Source organism: Canis lupus, chromosome 27, assembly GCF_048164855.1.
Source record: "Canis lupus baileyi chromosome 27, mCanLup2.hap1, whole genome shotgun sequence".
Classification (NCBI taxonomy): domain Eukaryota; kingdom Metazoa; phylum Chordata; class Mammalia; order Carnivora; family Canidae; genus Canis; species Canis lupus.
In genome coordinates this window covers 43,707,791-43,725,893 of record NC_132864.1, presented here as the reverse complement: position 1 = coordinate 43,725,893, position 18,103 = coordinate 43,707,791, and the positions used below count along the sequence as shown (strand labels likewise).

Below are 18,103 nucleotides of genomic sequence, written 5' to 3'. Positions count from 1 at the left end.
CCTGTTAAACACTGGAAGAAAGTTCCAGCTAGATCAAATCCCACAGGTGGCTGAATATTTCTTATGGCTTCCTTGATTCCATGTGGAAGATAATATGTATGCTTTTAAATTCCTGCATTTTGGCTTTTTATGCTGGAGGATTCTTTGTACCACCTGCAGTTCCTTGCACAGCTCGCTCGCAATCGTTAAATAGTGACTTATTTTTACAGGATCTAATTAAAGGCTTCACGTAAGTTAATGTTTAATGTTAGCAAATGTGTAAATGACATGTGAAATAATAATGCACATAGAGAAAATACAAATTAAACAGTGACACTTGAATAACTTTTAAAAGAGATCTATTCTTCTTGCCAGCTATACCCCTAGTTTCTAAATCAATGAAATACTGTCTTATTTTTAAATACTTTTAACACTTAAATGATCTTAATTCCATAAAGGAAATAAGAGAAATGAAGAATGAACATGGGAGGAAGGAAGGAAGGAAGGAAGGAAGGAAGGAAGGAAGGAAGGAAGGAAGGGAGGGAGGGAGGGAGGGAGGGAGGAAGGAAGGAAGGAAGGAAGGAAGGAAGGAAGGAAGGAAGGAAGGAAGGAAGGAATGGGGGGTGTTAGTTTCTAATATGTCTTGGATTCTCACATAGCAATGAATGGAAATACAGACTTTGGGAAATCACATAAAATATTCATGCAGATAATTATGTTTAATTTATACTGCTCCCAATTTAGAATATTATTTCTTTTATCTAGAACAGTCTTGAGCAGTGGCCTTTTACTAGAAAAAGCGGAAGGTTCTTTTCATTTCGGTTATCTGAATTGCCGGGGGCTATGTTTTAAGATGAATTTTTAAGATCAAATCTGGTTCTAAACTGGGAGAAGAACTAAGGACTTCCATGGGCTGGCAATGTGCCATGTGCAGGAGACCTACTTTCATCTCCCTCCTCAAGTTATATCATACATACTAACGACAGATCGTGGGGAATCTCCACAGGTGTAGAGAGACTGTTGGTATTTTCCAGCACTATCTGTCTGTTTATAGAAAAGTGAAGAGGAGCAGGATGTGTCACCCCAAGATATGCCTCCCTGGCATAAGAATTAGGTTGGGCTGATTATGTTTTCACAACAGCAGACAACAGAGAAGCTCTGAAAACTAGGTACTTCCCTGTTGGAAGAGGGGTTTGCACTTGCACAGAAGTCTCCACCTGCAAGGGCATCCGAAGGGCATGACTAAATCTGGAGAAGTTCCCACAGGCATCTGCAGGACCACCACTCCTGCATTTCCTGTGCTTTGAAAACCTGACTCTCCCCTGCCCCCCACATATTCCTAGGGTTTGGCTGGAGATGCTATTTAAAGTGATAGCTTGGGCCATTTGGGAGAGTTATTCCGTTTTCCTGGTATCTCTGTATACAAAAAAAAAAAAACAAAAACAAAAAACAAAAAAAAAAAAACTGTTTGGGGTTATTTCCTGCTAATCTATTTTCTATTATATGGGGTCTCAGCCAAGAAGCTAGAAGGGTGGAAAGAAAATTATTTTCCTTCCCTGACAGAAGCTTCTTTAGTATTTTTTTTTTCCAAGTAAAAACTCATACTCTATAGATCAAGACTTTTTAAGCAATGTCTTCTCTCAATATTGTAACCAAACCAATGTGAGTTGGCCCCTTGGTGAGTCAGAAACTGCACCAGGTGAGTTGTCACGCAAAGAAAACTGTATTTGAAGCAAATAAGGAGATTGCAGAGAATGAATTCCAAAGGGTGGCTGTGTTCCTTTCATTTAGGGTTAGGATGAATATGTCCACAGGGTGCCTTGCCATCATATGTAAAGGCCAGCAGGAGGTGACACAGGAGCCTCAAGGAAACCTGTCTGCACACACACTGTATATTGTGCTCCTCCTTGGGGTGGGGAGATTTTAGTATTCAAATGAGGTAAATGCAGTCATCCGCCCTTCTAGAGGTCATGCCATGGTCCACGTACACAGGTTCGAGTCAGGGGGTTCTGCTCAAACTGGTGGGGGTGGTTGGGGCCAGCTGCAGGTCTTGTCAGGGCAGGTCTTATCACTTGAAGGGTGGTTTCTGGTTTCCATTTGAGTTAAGAGAGAAGCTGGAGAAAAGAGCTCAGGGAAAGGTCGGTGAGTACAAGCAGGTGGGCTGTCAAGATGAGGTCTTAGGATCTGGCTGGTGACAATGTGAGATGAAAGTCTACATTATGTATTTTGGTGATTATACATATACCCACCCTCATGCACTTGGATCCATGGGATGGAGTAGTAACAATGGCCCAAAGAAGCAGAGGACAGGGAGATTTGTTGTGGACAGACTAAAAAAAAAAAGAGTTAAGATGAATGCTCCCCTGTCTAGTACAGTGACTTGGTGATGACATCGATATGGGGTAAGACTGGGTGGCACGCAAGTGGAGAAATAGTGCTTCTGGGTATTAAAACATTTTGCCACACCCATACCACATCAAAAACTGTCATTTATCTAATATTTTTTTTTATGAACTTAGGTTGATTTGGTCTTTTGTAAAACTTCATGGTTGAGCAATCACAATTTTAAAGTGGTAGGTTTGATAAGCCAGCCGTGGTTTTTAAGATTTAACATAAATCCATGAATTCATGCCAATTAAGATTCTTTAACAAAATGGTGGTTGCCAGAAGAGTGGGGGATGGGCAAAATGGGCGAGGGGGAGTGGGAGACGCAAGTTTCTGGTTATGGAATTAATAAGCCGTGGGAATAAAAGGCACAGCATAAGGAATATAGTCAATGATTTTAGAGAAGTGCTGTTTGGTGACAGATGGTAGCGGCATGTGTGGTGAGCGCAGAGTAACATTATATGTTGAATCACTCTATTCTACATAGGAAACTAACACCACAGTGTATGTCAACTCTGCTTCAATAAAAAAGAAAAGATTTTTCTATTTTTTTAAAGATTTTATTTATTTGAGAGAGAGAGAATGAGCAGGGGGAGAGGCAGAGGGAGAAGCAGACTCCTTGCTGAGCAGGGAGCCCAATGTGGGGACTCGATCCCAGGACCCTGAGATCATGACCTGAGCCAAAGGCAGATGCTTCACTGATCGAGCCACCCAGGTGCTCCTAAAATTTAAGTTGCTTGGAATATCGTTAGAAAACAAAGAGAGAGCTGGGGTGGGAGTGGGGTGCAGGAATCACGGGCAGCTGTGTTTGCTCATTGGCCTCCTACAGGAGGAGTGAGATCATGTTGTACCTCAAGGGTGGGAGCGAGCTTCACAACTTGGAGTAAGCTTCCTGTGGACATTAGGCTCCTGTCCTGCACAGGGACTGGGGCTCTTCTTTGGTGATTCCATTTCAAAGGGATGGCCCTCAGGTCCTAGAGAAAGTGCTGGATTGTAAAACCAACAGATGTTGGAGCTGGAGAAAGATTGTCATCTCGAAGAGCAGAGAAAGGATTTACAGTTGCAAGTTTTCTAAAGTAAATGCTCGGATGCCTGCGTGGCTCAGTTGGTGAAGCATCTGCCTTGGGCTCGGGTCATGATCTCAGGGCCCTGGGATTGAGTCCTCACATCGGGCTCCCTGCTTAGTGGGGAGACTGTGTCTCCATCTGCTCCTCCCCTTGCTCATGTGCGTTCTCTGTCCGTCTGTCTCTTTCATAAATAAGGTATAAATAAGGTATTTACCTTTAAATAAGGTAAATACGAGAGGTCTGGACCTATAATTGGGAAGAAACTTGTCTGTGGTCTAGTCAAGCTGAAGGGAATGTTAAGTCCATCTCATTGTTTTTTTTGTTTCTTCTTTTCTTTTCTTTTCTTTTCTTTTCTTTTCTTTTCTTTTCTTTTCTTTTCTTTTCTTTTCTTTTTTCTTTTCTCTTTTCTTTTCTTTTCTTTTTTCTTTCTTTTCTTTTCTTTTCTTTCTTTTCTTTTCTCTTTTCTTTTCTCTTTTCTTTTCTTTTCTTTTCTTTTCTTTTCTTTTCTTTCTTTTCTTTTCTTTTCTCTTTTCTTTTCTTTTTTTCTTTTCTTTTCCTTTTTTTGTCTCTCACAGGATCGTGCACAAAATCTGAATGAGCGACGAACCACCACCACCACTCTCACCGTGGATATTCTGGATGGCGATGACTTGGGTCCGATGTTTCTTCCCTGTGTCCTCGTGCCAAACACTCGTGATTGTCGCCCTCTCACCTACCAAGCTGCCATCCCTGAATTGAGAACTCCGGTAAATGTGCTCACATTCTTTCTCCTTGCCTGATACCTCCTTAACCTCAGTGAGATCCTGTTCAAATATTTTGCAGACACATTAGGTGGGGAGAGCAAAATTGGCTATATGAGTGTTGAAAGGTATTTATGTCTGACACCATTTTCAGAGAGTATGGCCAAGTTTGGCCACCATGCCTCCCCGCATCATTTACAAAATCCAAAGTGCCTCTTGAAACAGCCATTCGTTTGACATGGATTATTTTATTTTCTTCCAACTATCAATCATAACAGAGTTCAGTAGCCAACGTAGTCTAGGAAATTCAAAGAAATAACTTCAGCATTTCCTTAAATTCACCAAGTAAACACACATACAATCCTAAGTCAGAAGACACACAGGTCAACAGGGTACTTGTCAGCCTCTTAGTGTCCTTCAGTGTTATTGGGGATTGCGTTTGGCCGTTTGGAGGTGGAAGCTAGTGAATCCTGAATGCAAATATCTATGCCTTAGAGATCTGTTTTAAAGAAGCAGAAAAGTAAGGCATGAATATGCATCTTGCACACTTGATTCTGCCTCTGTTTTGTTTTCGTTTTTGTTTTGCCTCTGTGTTTTACGATTCTAATAGAGCTATATGTTGCTGTCAGCATGGAATTCACACCTCAGACCTGCCTGGGTAATGAATATTTGTACCTGGAAGAGGGCAAATAGATATCCTGCTTAAACTAAAATATCAATTTCTCCCTTAAAAGTAAAAAATACATATACAATATATTAAAAGACATATATAATATATTCATAATACATAATACATATTTAATATATGTAAAATATCTATATAATATATTAAATTAAATATTTATATAATATATAAATATATCTATATTATAAATATATAATATATGAATATATAAATATCTATATATTTTATAAATAAAGTATATTTATAATATGTAATGCATATTTAATATATTATATATGTAAAATACATATATAAAATACATGCATAATATATTAAATTAAATATGTACATGTAATCTACATATATAATATATTGAACATTTAATTATTAATGTATTGTATTATATATTAATATGAAATAATATAGATTTAATATATATATATCAATTCTCTTTTAGAGAAGCCATATTCCTAGGAGGTGAACGTTTTTACTATTCCTCTGGGTGACATTTAGCTTTCTGGGTTTTAGTAACGTGGCTCATGATGTCAGAATTTGTGAGAAGATATTTGATTTTTTTTTTTCCCTCAAATGTGTAAAAGCTGTGGTTTGGAGTATCCGCTCCATATTTGAGATGGTTAAAGTATCAAAAAAAAATAAATTCCTTCTCCTGAATATAAATGTCATTGCATTCTATGCACTTCTATAAGTTCTTATCCAATGTTGCACATCTGAACCTTATTTTAAGATCTAATAGATCTTACACGGATGAGATTCGCTGTTGTCTCTTCCAACATAAATAACTGTAGGTCTAGTTGGCTTATCTGAATAAAAAATGCAAGGGGGAGGAAAAAAAAGAATAAATGTTATGATGTTCATTTAATGAAGAAAATAACATACATTTTCAGCTAAGGGAGTAATTTTGAGGACAGAAAGGGTAATGTAGACATTGTGTCCACAATAGACAGTTGTGTTGACAAATAGTAGTAGATCATCGTGTTGTCGACAATTGTGTCGACAAATAGTTGTAGATCACCTAAAGTTATATGTCGTGATGTGATTTTGTGGAAAGACTATTAATGATAGTGAACCTTATTTTTTTTTCTTTGAAAGACTTAATTATAAGGAATTATAAGGAAATATTTTTAGTATTGATTTATTGTTGAGTTAGTGTATATAGCTGTATACCAAAGAGGTCTCAAGAGAAGGGACATAGTGACACAGTGACTGGTGACGGTAGCTCAGTGTGGTGACTTTAAATGTATTTGATGGGGCACCTGGGTGGCTCAGTGGTTGAGTGTCTGCCTCTGAACCAGCTTGTGATCCCAGAGTCCTGGGATCAAGTCCTGCATCGGGGTCCCCACAGGGAGTCTCCTTCTCCCTCTGCCTGTGTCTCTGCCTCTCTCTGTGTGTCTCTCAGGAATAAATAAATAAAATCTTAAAAAAAAATGTACTTGATGGCCTGTGAGAAGCGACAGAGGTCATTGCCTGGCAAGCAGAGGGTATTTTGACTTTATAAAGCATCTCAGAGCATCCCTTCCTCTCTCTTCCAGAGGGGAGACTAAACATCTCTCTCACTCCTATGTGGTTTCACCGTATAGATGAGACCACGCTCCAGATTCGGGGGAATAAAAACAAATGATTCTAGTGACTAATGATTATACAGATTGTTCAGTTTGTCATGAACCGGGGTAAACTCTCATGGAATCCTGGAGTGTAGCTACCATTATCATGGCCACTTGGTAGATGAGATCTCTGAGATACAGAGGTCATGTAACTTTCTTATAACCTTACAACTAATAAGGAAAATCTGTTTTCTTGTAAGATCATGTATCTTGAATGTTATGCTATAAAATCCAGAATGATCAAACTTTATGCTTCATCATCCCTTTTAACCGATCGACTCTGTCTTTTACATTCTGTGAAATGGAAAACTTTAATTTTACATATTTGAATACTAACGGCAAATATTTCTTTAATAAGGGGTGTATTTTTATTCCCATATAGGAAATGCTAAATATATTTACTTGCAAAATCAGGCACTTGTTCTGATTATCAATCGCTGCATAAAAGCATGATCAAAACTCAGTGGCCTCAAATTACTATTTTTTAAATTTGCTCCTAAAAGCTGCAGTTTGGGCAGATTTGAGGGGACCCTGTCATTCTGCTGAGGCTCCTCACCTGAGGCCTGTGTACTGGTGTTAGGATGGTTCTGTTAACAAGTGGGTTCTGATCGTTGCCTGGAGCCCCAGCCAGGCTTGCGAGCTGGAGCTTCACCCCCACTCCCTGCGGTCTCCCCGAGGCTGTAGGGTTCCAGAACTAGCTTCCCAAGGGAATTACGCAGAACTTTTAGGAACTGGCCTTGCAATCTGCAGCGTCACTTCTATTCTAGGTAAACCCCTGCCAGATTCAAGGGCTAATAGTAGGTACCATCCTCTGATACGAGGAGTGTAGAGTCACATTGTAAGAGCATCTGGGGAAGGAAATCTTTTTCTGGCAATTGTCGGAAAATGAACTGTGCCAGAGTGCTGGCATCAGGTTTTCTGATGCTTCTCTGCACGCTGGATCCCCCTCGGCTCACTAGGTTTGAGAACCGGAGCTCAGTTTTGAGTTTCATATTCAAAATGCTTCATTTATGTCTGTCCTTTCGATTTTTTAAAAAAATCATTTTTTCCAAAGTTTCCTTTACCTATTTTGCTAAAATTTCTGGAAGTTTCAATAAATAAAATCTTGCTTTTCAGAGCGAGAGAACTAACCATTTATGTCAGCTAAACAAGACATGATGACTGTAATTACATACTTGCTGATCCTTTTCTGAACTAATTCTTCAAATTTTGAAAGCTTTGACACCTGCTCACCTTCTGTGTTGATGTGAAATTTTCCACCAATTACCTCAGTGGTATTCTTGACTTGAAAAACCGTTCTTAGCTCCACCACAATGCATGCGGAATTTATGAGCTCAGAAAAACTTTTAAAAGGAAATCTGGAACACTGTTTAACTCATGAAACAGGATATAATAAAAATAAAAATCTGCTATTTATTAAAGACAAACAATCACGTGTTTAACAATGAACTTATTTAATAAAGGTTTTATACATTTTTTCTACAACAGAAAATAGTCTTCAGCAAAAATTAATGTCTTCACAAACACAAAGATGAATATTATATTGAATTTGCAAATATATATCTGATTTTCGGGGGATAATAAAGCAATATGTAATTCTGTGCTACTTATTATTCATTTTTTTAATTTGATAAGTATGTACTGGCCCCCAATACATGATCGACTGTGTGCTAATTGAGGACATAAGTAAGATTCAATGAATGAAAAAAAAAAAAAAAAGATGCGATGAATGCCTTCCAATAGTGTGTGGATTTTTTTTTTTTTTTTTTTTTTTTTTTTTTTAGTGTGTGGATTTATTCTTACTTTCTGACTCTAGGAAGTTGCTATTACGCCTATCTAGTTGAAATTTTCTGGTATTATGGAAAAGATCCATAGAATTTGGAGAGCATAGAACCCACAGCTCCACTCTCTCTGTTTTCTGTTGAAGCATCAAGATACAGCAGATGCTCACACTTTCTTTCATGACTGAACAATTGATACTGTTTGGTTGGTTGGTTGTATTTTGCTCAGTAATTTGCCCCTAGAGAGGAAAACCATAGTATTAATATGATAATATTGACGTGTTTACTAGATGTGACCTCCCTTTATTTTGCCATGAAGATTCCAGTATTTTAGTGTGAGTGCTTGCGAGAAAAGCCATCCAGTAGCTAGGATCCACGCTGCAATGAGCTCCCTCATCCCAGTTGAGTTGGGCCCCAGGACCGCCTAACCACAGCACATGTACTATAATTGACTCAGAGAACACTGGTTTGGACGTAACTGTCAAAGCCAGCTCCTCCGCCGTATTTATGATGCTCTCTCCTTCCAGGGAGGCTTTCCCAGTTATTACAGGAGTGGCGGTGACCTGCAGTGATGTACAACATTGATAACCTCCTCTCCACCCATGCTCGTTAAATGATCCAGGAATGTCCTCCTCTCATCTTTTATGAAACTACTGGCTCTTCTCCTCCCCTTCATAGCCCTGTGTTTTATCTCCTACATCTTTGATGACTTTTTTTTTTTCCAATTAAACCTCTCTGCTTGAATTTTTACCTATATATTTGCTTTATTATTATTATTATTATTATTATTTGCTTATTAAATCTTAGCAATTTTCCAGACTTCTATCCCTTAATTTTTTTTCCACCATAGTGTTCACTAAGATTCATCAAACCTCTACCGGGGGGGTTCTATTTTTCTTCAAATAGGGATGATCTGTATGTGGTGGAGGTGTTTTCTGACTTGGAATCTTTCCTGACCTCCAAGCTTGCATTTCTCACCTTTTATAGATATTTTTACCTGTGTTTTCCACAGATGCCTCATTACTCTTTTTTTTTTTTATTTTTTTTTCCTCATTACTCTTTTTAATGCATTTGTTCTTCTCTTGTGTCACCTCTTGTCACCCTTGGGACCATTGTGGATTCAGATCTTAACTTTACTGCCCCCATCCCAAACTGGATCAGTTGCCACAGTTCCCTTCCGCACTGTCTATGAGATGTCACTCATATATATGTGATGCCTAGTTTCACTGCCAAAGTACAATTTGGAAGACATACCCATGGGGGGCCTGGGTGGCTCAGTTGCCTGAGTCTCTGACTCTTGATTTTGGCTCAAGTCATGGTCATGGGATTGAGCCTGCATCAGGCTTCCCATTCGGCAGGTAGCCTGCTTGAGATTCTTTCCCCCTCCTTCTGCCTCTGTCCCTTCCCAGCTTTCATGCTATTAAATAAATAAATACGTACATAAATACATAAATTCTTTTTAAAAAAAAGGCATACTCCTAACTCTAGACCCCTGACCATCATCTCACTGAAGGCCGTTATGTTTTTGAAATATAATTCTGATCTGATCTTTCACTGTTAAAATAAAAAAGCTTCAATATTTCCATCCTAGACCAAATGGGCTCCACAGCTTTTAGCATGTCACTTAGAGTAATTTTACATCCAACACTTCGAGTCTCATGTTTTGTAACTTGCCTAGCGCAACCTGCCTAGCAATGCAGAGCTTCGCTTCTGAACTTCTCTGAGAACCACCCTCTCTTCTCTCCACTCTGTTCTATATACTAAGCTTATATTTGTTATTCAAGGCTCATCTCAGTTAATCGGACGTGCCGGGACCCCAGATTTAAGTCTTTCCACCTTCCTATGTACTCCTATTGGAAATCCCAAACTTGTAGTGTGCTACATAGTTGTCTGCCCATTTCTTTCTCACTAGACCATGCAATCTTTAATTTCCTATTGGTCATTATACCCTAGTGTGCCATGCACCTGCTTTGCATAGTAATTTTTCAGTAAGTGTTCAATTGGACTCATCCATCAATTAAAATTTTGATAAATACATACTATGCACTGAGATAGTAGATAAAAATATAAACAAGCATGGCTCTTGCCTTTTTGCTCACAATGGGAGTGTTTTTATAAAAAATATGCATATGTAAACAGCATATATGTATGTTTTATAAATGTAGATGATGTGGAACTTGGGTGTAGAAGTATTTTTCAGTATATATTATCCAAAAATCAGCCACAATACATATAAATATTTAACACACTTACGGTATTTTCAAATATGAAGAGAGTGGCAAGCTGTACTTGGTCATTATCCGTCAAGTCTAATAGGTACTCTAGGTAACGTAAGCGTATTTCTCCATTGCCATAGCGGTTCCAGTTTATAACTGTCCCAGCACATTGTTCGTAATATCTCCTTTTCCTTTCAGCAACGTTCCAAATATTAAATGGTATCTCCTCTCAGTCTTTAGGACAGTTTTTCAAAATACGATCTGCAGAGCTCTTTCTAAGGCAACATGTTGATGGATTAAGAAACAATTGGCAACTGCCAAACTTCCCATAACCTTTTAATGAGGAGACTGTCACAGTAGGTTGAAGGGGACAATGATAAATAATACATGTAGAGTGAACGTACTGCAGCACGACCAGGCCATTCCCTCGCCAACGGCCTCACGCGCACACGCCACCACCCATAAATGATCAAAGAAGCTACAGATCCAATGGAGAAACACTAGCTAAAAGCCAAACACACAAACAGAAACTAGAACTTAGCAAATAGTACATCGACTAAGGCATCACGTTGTGGTAATTCTGAACGTGCCACGTGAAATTATAAGTGAGCAAAAGAATCGATTGTCCTTTTAATCACTGGCCAAAATTTACATTGAAGAGGCTCAACTGTGATTGTATCTCCATGGATAAGACAGTGTGAAGATATTTTCCAATATTTGGAACAGTTAATGAAACACAATAGGAGGGATTGAGTTTATTATTCACATCAGTTAGAGGGAAAAAGTCACTTCTTGTCTCAGTAAAAGGGAAGTCGGACTCTTCTTGGTGAAGAGATTGTATTTTAAATGAACACTGGAGATGAGTTTTCCTATGGAAAAGCGATAAAGAGAAGAGACAGTGGCATTCCCCTTGGGTGTGATGCCTATAACTGCATGAACATCTTTTCTGGGACCCTGAGGGACAGTTTACAGATGTAGGACAGTCCGTGAGAACCTGGAGTCCAGTGTGAACCCTGCGTGCTGTTGCAAACACTCCTTAATATCTCTAAATCCCAGTTTGAATTTGTCTTCTCTAAAATGGCATCAATAATATCTAATATAGGGGGTTCTGTGAGAAAAGAAGATTCATGCAGCACGCTTAACTTGTTCCTAGCAGAGTAGGGAGTTAGTTATTAGCCCCTGATATGATCATTGCCCTGGAGTTCCCTTTACTGGGCTGTGTCTTTACTCAGAGACTCATGGGAGGAAGTCGCTAATTCACACTAGTTGTTAAATGTCTAGCTATTTTTAAGTGAAATTCCAGCTTTAGACACTGAATTGTGTATGTTCTGATTGTGTTATTCGTAAGTAATTCAGTACGGTCCTTTAAAAAAAATTCAGTACCTTTATGGAGAAGAACAGTAGGTTCATTTTTTTTTAAATAAACAGATTTGGCACAGTCCCCACTTGTGCTGAATTAATTATGTCGTGTATTATTGCTTTGGGAAGAGGCAGCGGCTGATGCAAAATGCCACAAGGTAATTCTGCGAGCCAAAAATATATCAATGGATCAGATCGTAATAGTGCACCAGGGGAGCAAGTATCCTGCTCCTTTTATGAATACAAAAACAATGGATTCAATAAAGTCTTTCAAATTGTCCCACGAAAGCCTTCTGTTCTGCAGAGGTGCCTCTGGTCTTCAGCTGCCATTAAAAATAGGACGTCCATTCTGTACAATATTTAAAATTCTGCTTTAGTTACACATGCTAATTTAGACATTTTTGTATTATTTATTTTCACTTTAAAAGGACCGGTGGCTAATTGTAAATTGTGAGGAATTTTTATTATTATTATTATTATTATTATTATTATACACATTAAACATTGGAACCCAGCAATCCTCAAAGATCGATTTCCGGGATGTCCATTAGTAATCTGATGTATGCCTTTCCAAATATCTGGAGCCTGCTGATGGCAATTCAGGTTTGTGGGTGGTGGTTGTTGTTTTCAAACAAACCCAAGGACTCTGACTCCTATCAAAGTGATGTGAGGGATATTCACTGGCGCCTCCTAGAATCCCGTGGTGGCCTGTTTAAAGGGGTTTATAATGGAGATGGGAAAGCACAAGACAAAACTGTGTGTTGTGGGTAGATCGTGTGGTTTGCGTCTGACTAGGGGACAGGAGGGACTTTTGTGACCCCATACTCAGATGTGTAGTTGGAGGAGACAGCACCTGCTTGATGTAGCTTGAACCACATTCTCGCTCTTTGTCTAGAAGGGATAGAGCCTGTGATGGTGACTTTTATGTGTTAACTTAGCTCAGCTATGGGACCCACATACTTGGTGAAATGTGTCTGGATGTTGCTTTGAAGGCATTTTTCACGGGTGATTAACATGTAAATGAGTAGACTTCCAGTAAACAGATCACCCTCTGTAATATGCGTGGGCCTCATCCAATCAGTTGATGGTTTTAGGATTAAAGACTGACTTTCCCCAAAGATGAGGGAATTTTGCCAGCAGGTGTCTTTGGTTTCAAACTGTAATACTATTCCCTGGATCTCCAGCTGTCTGACTTGCCCAGCATATTTTGGACGTGGTAGCTTCCACTATTGTGGCACAAACCCCCTCCTTAAAATGAATCTCTCTGGGGAAGCCCTGGGTGGCTCAGTGGTTTAGCGCCGCCTTCGGCCCAGGGCCTGATTCTGGAGTGCTGGGATTGAGTCCCACACCGGGCTCCCTGCAGGGAGCCTGCTTCTCCCTCTGCCTGTGTCTCTGCCTCTCTCTCTCTCTCTCTCTCTCTCTCTCATGAATAAATAAATAAAATATTTTTAAAAATAAATAAAATGAATCTTTCTATATATAAATATATATAAATAGGTAGACATAGATGTCTGTATAATATCTCTCTGTGTCTCTCTGTCCATGTCTCTCTCTTCCTTTTTTTTTTTTAATTTTATTTATTGATTCATGAGAGACACACAGAGAGAGAGGTAGAGACACAAGCAAAGGGAGAAGCAGGCTCCATGCAGGGAGCCTGACATGGGACTTGATCCCAGGACCCCAGGGTCACACCCTAAGCCGAAGGCAGATGCTAACCACTGAGCCACCCGGGTGTCCCTGTCTCCCTCTTTCTGGAGAGAAGTGCACACAAACACCATATTTTGTCCTGTTCTGTTTCCCTGGACAACCCTAATAGAGTCCCTGATGAAAGTGTCCAGTAGGCAAAGGTAATTTCTCTAAGACAGAGATACTATTAAGAAGGGGAAATAGATCCTGGGTCAACCCACACATGTAAGGCAAATACACAATCAAACCATGACAAATTCTCGCCTAGAGTCCACGGCAGTCAGCTGTTACATCTTCCTGAAATCTAGTCATAATGGTATTTTTTTGAAAAAAAGACATCAGATATGTCACTTTCCTACTTCGATGCTGTGATAGTTCCTCACTAAATGACTGTGTCAGTGTCTTCCTATCATGCTTATTACAGTCCTCCCAGCCTTTTATTACCAGCTGTGTAGACTGAATCCTCGTAAACCCCCAAACTCACATGAACAAACCTGTTTACCAGTGTGATGCTGTTCAGAGGTGATTGGGTCCAGGGCAGAGCCACCATGAATGTGATTAGGGTGCTTTTGCAAGAGAGCCTTCCTGCCTCTCACACGGAAGGACACAGGGAGCCATCTGTGAGCCGCGACATGGTTCTGACGCTGACCGGGCAGTGCCTTGTTCTTGGGCCTCCAGCCTCTAGAACTGTGAGCAATAAATACCTATTATTTATAAGCCCCCACAGTCCATAATGAGATGGCATCAATCCCTGATGGCAGTCCTCCACCTGCTTCCTGGCCTTCTTTCTCTCCTCTATCCTGTCATTCTCTTTCAGTGGGGGCATGTGCCCTTTTCTGCCTCTTTCTGGAATGTTCTCTTCTGATATTGTCCTGTGTCTGGCTCTTTTAGTGATTTGGTTTCAGCTCATATGTCACCTCCTCAGAGAAGCCTTCCCTGACCACACAATGTATCTTGCCTCCCCCATGGATTTAATAAGATGTGACCTTGTTTTATTTTCTGCAAATCACTTTTCTATGTGGAAAATTTTTGGACATTTATTTGTTTGATTGATTAATGTCTGTCTGGTTCCTCAAAACTCTTCATACTCTATGAAAAGGACCTTGCCTATCTTCTTTGCTATGTTACCCAAACTCCTAGAACAGTGCCTCAAATGTAAGACAATCAGTAAATATTTACTTATTGGAATGAATTGAGATTTTTATTTTCATGAAATATATCTTAATGAATGACTGCGTAAAAATAATAGCTGCATAGTGTGTCTTTGTATGAATGCACCTAAATTTTTTTGAATGCACCTAAATTTAGTATCTCTCTCCCTTTTTTAAAGATTAAATATATAGAGAGAGAATGCTAGAAGGGGAGGGGGCAGAGGGAGAAGCAGACTCCCTGCTCAGTGCAGAGCCCAATGCGGGGCTCAATCTTACAACCCTGAGATCATGATCTTAACTGAAACTGAGAGTCAGACACCCAACTGAGCCACCCAGGCGCCCCTATTTATCTTTTTTTCTGTTTTGGAATTTTGCATCAATATTACTTGAAAACGAGTTTAAAAAATACCTATGTGAAAATTTTTCTCCTCTAAGAAGCACATTTTCATCTGGTATGTTTTCTTATGAGCAAAATCAACATTGTGTCACATATCCCTTCATTTAGTTCCTCTTGATAATAATTAATAATGAAGGGCATGCTAATGTAGCTCAATAGTTCAAACTGTCTTGAGATGTATGCGGGGCTACAAGATGACTATAAAACAGGGAGTTCAACTCAGTGAGGTCACCAGGAAAATAATTAAGTAAATAATACTAGGAAGTGTGATAAATACAGCTTGTAAAATTTTACACATACAGCTTCATTTTTCAGAAACATCAAGGGTGTGGAGCTGGCTTTTTGGTAAGGCTTCTTCTGAAAGCATATTATTTCTCTGCTACCACAGCAGAGACCCCTTTGATTTGTAGGTGGCCTAATAGTCATCCTTCTGACTTGTAATTTATTTACTAATATCATCTGCAAAGACACTCAAAGGAAGGAATAGGAAAAATAGATCATGGGAAAAACACCTGATTTATTGACTCCCCGGATGACGTTAGGTCATATGCCTTCAAAATCTTCCGAGGAAATCTCACATAAGCCACTGTAACCTCCAGTCCCTGCTTCCGCCGTCGCTTCCTACAGCCCATCCTTCACCTGCAGTCAGGGTGATCTTTCAAAAGCATCAATCAACTCAAGTCACGTCTGTGCTTAAAATACTCCAATGACTTCTGATTATGGTGAGAATAAAATCCCAGTGGTGGAATATGCCTTACAAGGCCACACATAATTTAACTCCCCCGTCTTTGTTGTTCTTGTGCCAGGACTTTTATCCTGTTTCTGGAACTTCTGAGTTTCTTCTCATGTCCAAAGTCTGCCGTTCACTCCGTTATAAAACACGTCTTTCAGACCTTCCAGTGGTTGACACGTTCTCATCAATCAAATCCAGGTTTCAGGAAAAAAGTATCACGTCCTCAAAGAGACCTTTCCTGACAACCCTCCCTGCGGTAGATTTTCTTTAAACAACAACACATCCATATGGATTGATAGTAGGGTTTTGTGCATTTCCAGTTGCTAGAGAAAGGTGAATAAAATTTATAAGAGCTCTGTTGTGTTTTCAGTGGGAATTTGTTGAAGCTTGCAGCTGTTTTGTGGCAATGTTGATGATTTAAGGTGAGACAATGGTATCGGTTAGTAAGTAACACACTTGATAGCTGTTTTCATCTTAATGAAATTGAAAACAGACCTTCTATATCAAGATAATCAAAGAATGATTATTTTAGGTACTGCAGACATTTTCACTGATAGTGTCAAAAAGTTGTAATAAATGCCCAAAGAACTTTATTTATTTATTTATTTATTTTTTTTATTTTTTGTCCCGAAGAACTTTAAATCCATTGTCGGTAAAATCTTGGCAGACGATTTATCTGAAAGAGACTCGGAGTAAAGCACACGCATACACACAACCCTCATTCCTAAAAAATTATTCTTAAGGTGACATTTTCACATGAGAGAAAAAGGAGGAAATGTAGAATGATTTAAGAATGTCTCTGCCAGGAAGCGTCTCTTTAATTTGATTTGAGGGTCATATAAAAGTGTTTGCATTTATCAGCATGGCATGCATGCATTGTGTTCAAGAGTTATTTTAAACATCCCTTCCTACTCAGAATGCTTATTTCTCAGTCTGGTTGCTTTGATATGCAGTGTCATAAATAAGGAACTTCTTGGATTGAACACTTAAGTTATAAATGTTTTCTGTGTTCAGAAGCAATTTTATACCACATATTGTTTAAGGAGTGTATATACCAGATTGATAACTCACATTGTGTCCTTATAAATTACATTTAGTCGTATAAAGTATGTGTGATGCGACTTTCAGTTCTGTTGCTCTAGATTTGGAGTTCTCGTTATTTTCACTAGGAAATAGAAGTGCGTTACTACACGAGGAAATCTGCAGAGGGGTTTCAGGTGCTCGCACCTATTAGGGATAAAAGAGCATAAGGGGATTCTCTCTCTATATCTCTGTCTATATCTATATCTATATCATCATCTATATCTACATCTGTATCTATATCTGTATCTGTATTTATATCATTCTAGAGTGAGGCATTTTTCTCTGGGGAAAGAAAACATATAAAGGGATTCCTATTGGAGGGACAGCAAGAAGTCACCCAGAAGAAAGTCTCTGAAGGGTAATTGCCCTGCTGCTGTGCTGCTCACCTGCTAGGCAGGTGGTGAGAGCAGCTCTGAGCCAAGAGCTGTGCTAGTTCCAAAGGAACTTTTCTCTCAAGCCTCAATACCGTAGTAGAATAGAAGCTAGGGCAAATACATTATTCAATTTTTTTCTTTTTTTTTTATTACTTATATGTAACTGGATTAAATTTAAGCAGGGGAAAATAATGTCTACTCTTTTTAAGTTAAATAAGTTGTAAAAAAAAAATAACTTGTAATATTTTCTCAAAGAGTGGCCTGAGGCCAGAGGAAGAGCCAACGAGTGGAATGCCTCCTTTGTGTGAGACGTGTTATATAAAGTTTCTGATCACAACAAAGAATCATTAAAACTCAGAATCCGAAAAAAAAAAAAAAAAAAAAAACTCAGAATCCGTAGTAACAGAACTGAAGTACACATCACGCACGCTTTTATATGTTACACTTCTTTTTCTGGATACAACAACACTTAACAGCTATGGATCCCACATAAATAACAGACCTGGCATTGACTATCTTGAAGCAGTAATCAATTCCACACTTATGGAAGTGGATGAATAGAGAGCAGGGTTCATGGATCTGAACAGTAAATATCAGCTTGAAGTAAATCACAAAAACAATTACTTGTAAATCCAGACTGCTAATTGTCACCCTCTGAGCAGTTACAGGTAGTCTGTCGCTAAGACAATCAGTGTGTTGTGTTGATTTTGAAGGAAATTCAAAGACATTGGTTTTATATTTTAGCTGAAGACTAGTATTTAATTTGGGCAATACAAAAACAACCCAAAACCACAATGTGGCTGTTGTAATGGCCATTGCAGCATTGCTGTGTTGATTTAATAGGGCATATGAGAAAAAAATGAAGC

At 39.0% G+C, this 18,103-nt stretch overlaps 1 protein-coding gene across 1 annotated transcript in view; it reads left to right on the top strand.

Annotated features, from left to right (window-relative positions):
- Positions 1-18,103, top strand: part of PCDH15 (protocadherin related 15) — an 876,905-nt gene that overhangs the window by 421,067 nt on the left and 437,735 nt on the right. Inside the window, exon 8 of the mRNA XM_072803740.1 lies at positions 4,007-4,177. Within this exon, the coding sequence (XP_072659841.1) occupies positions 4,007-4,177 (171 nt within the window). The remainder of the gene's footprint in view (positions 1-4,006; positions 4,178-18,103) is intronic.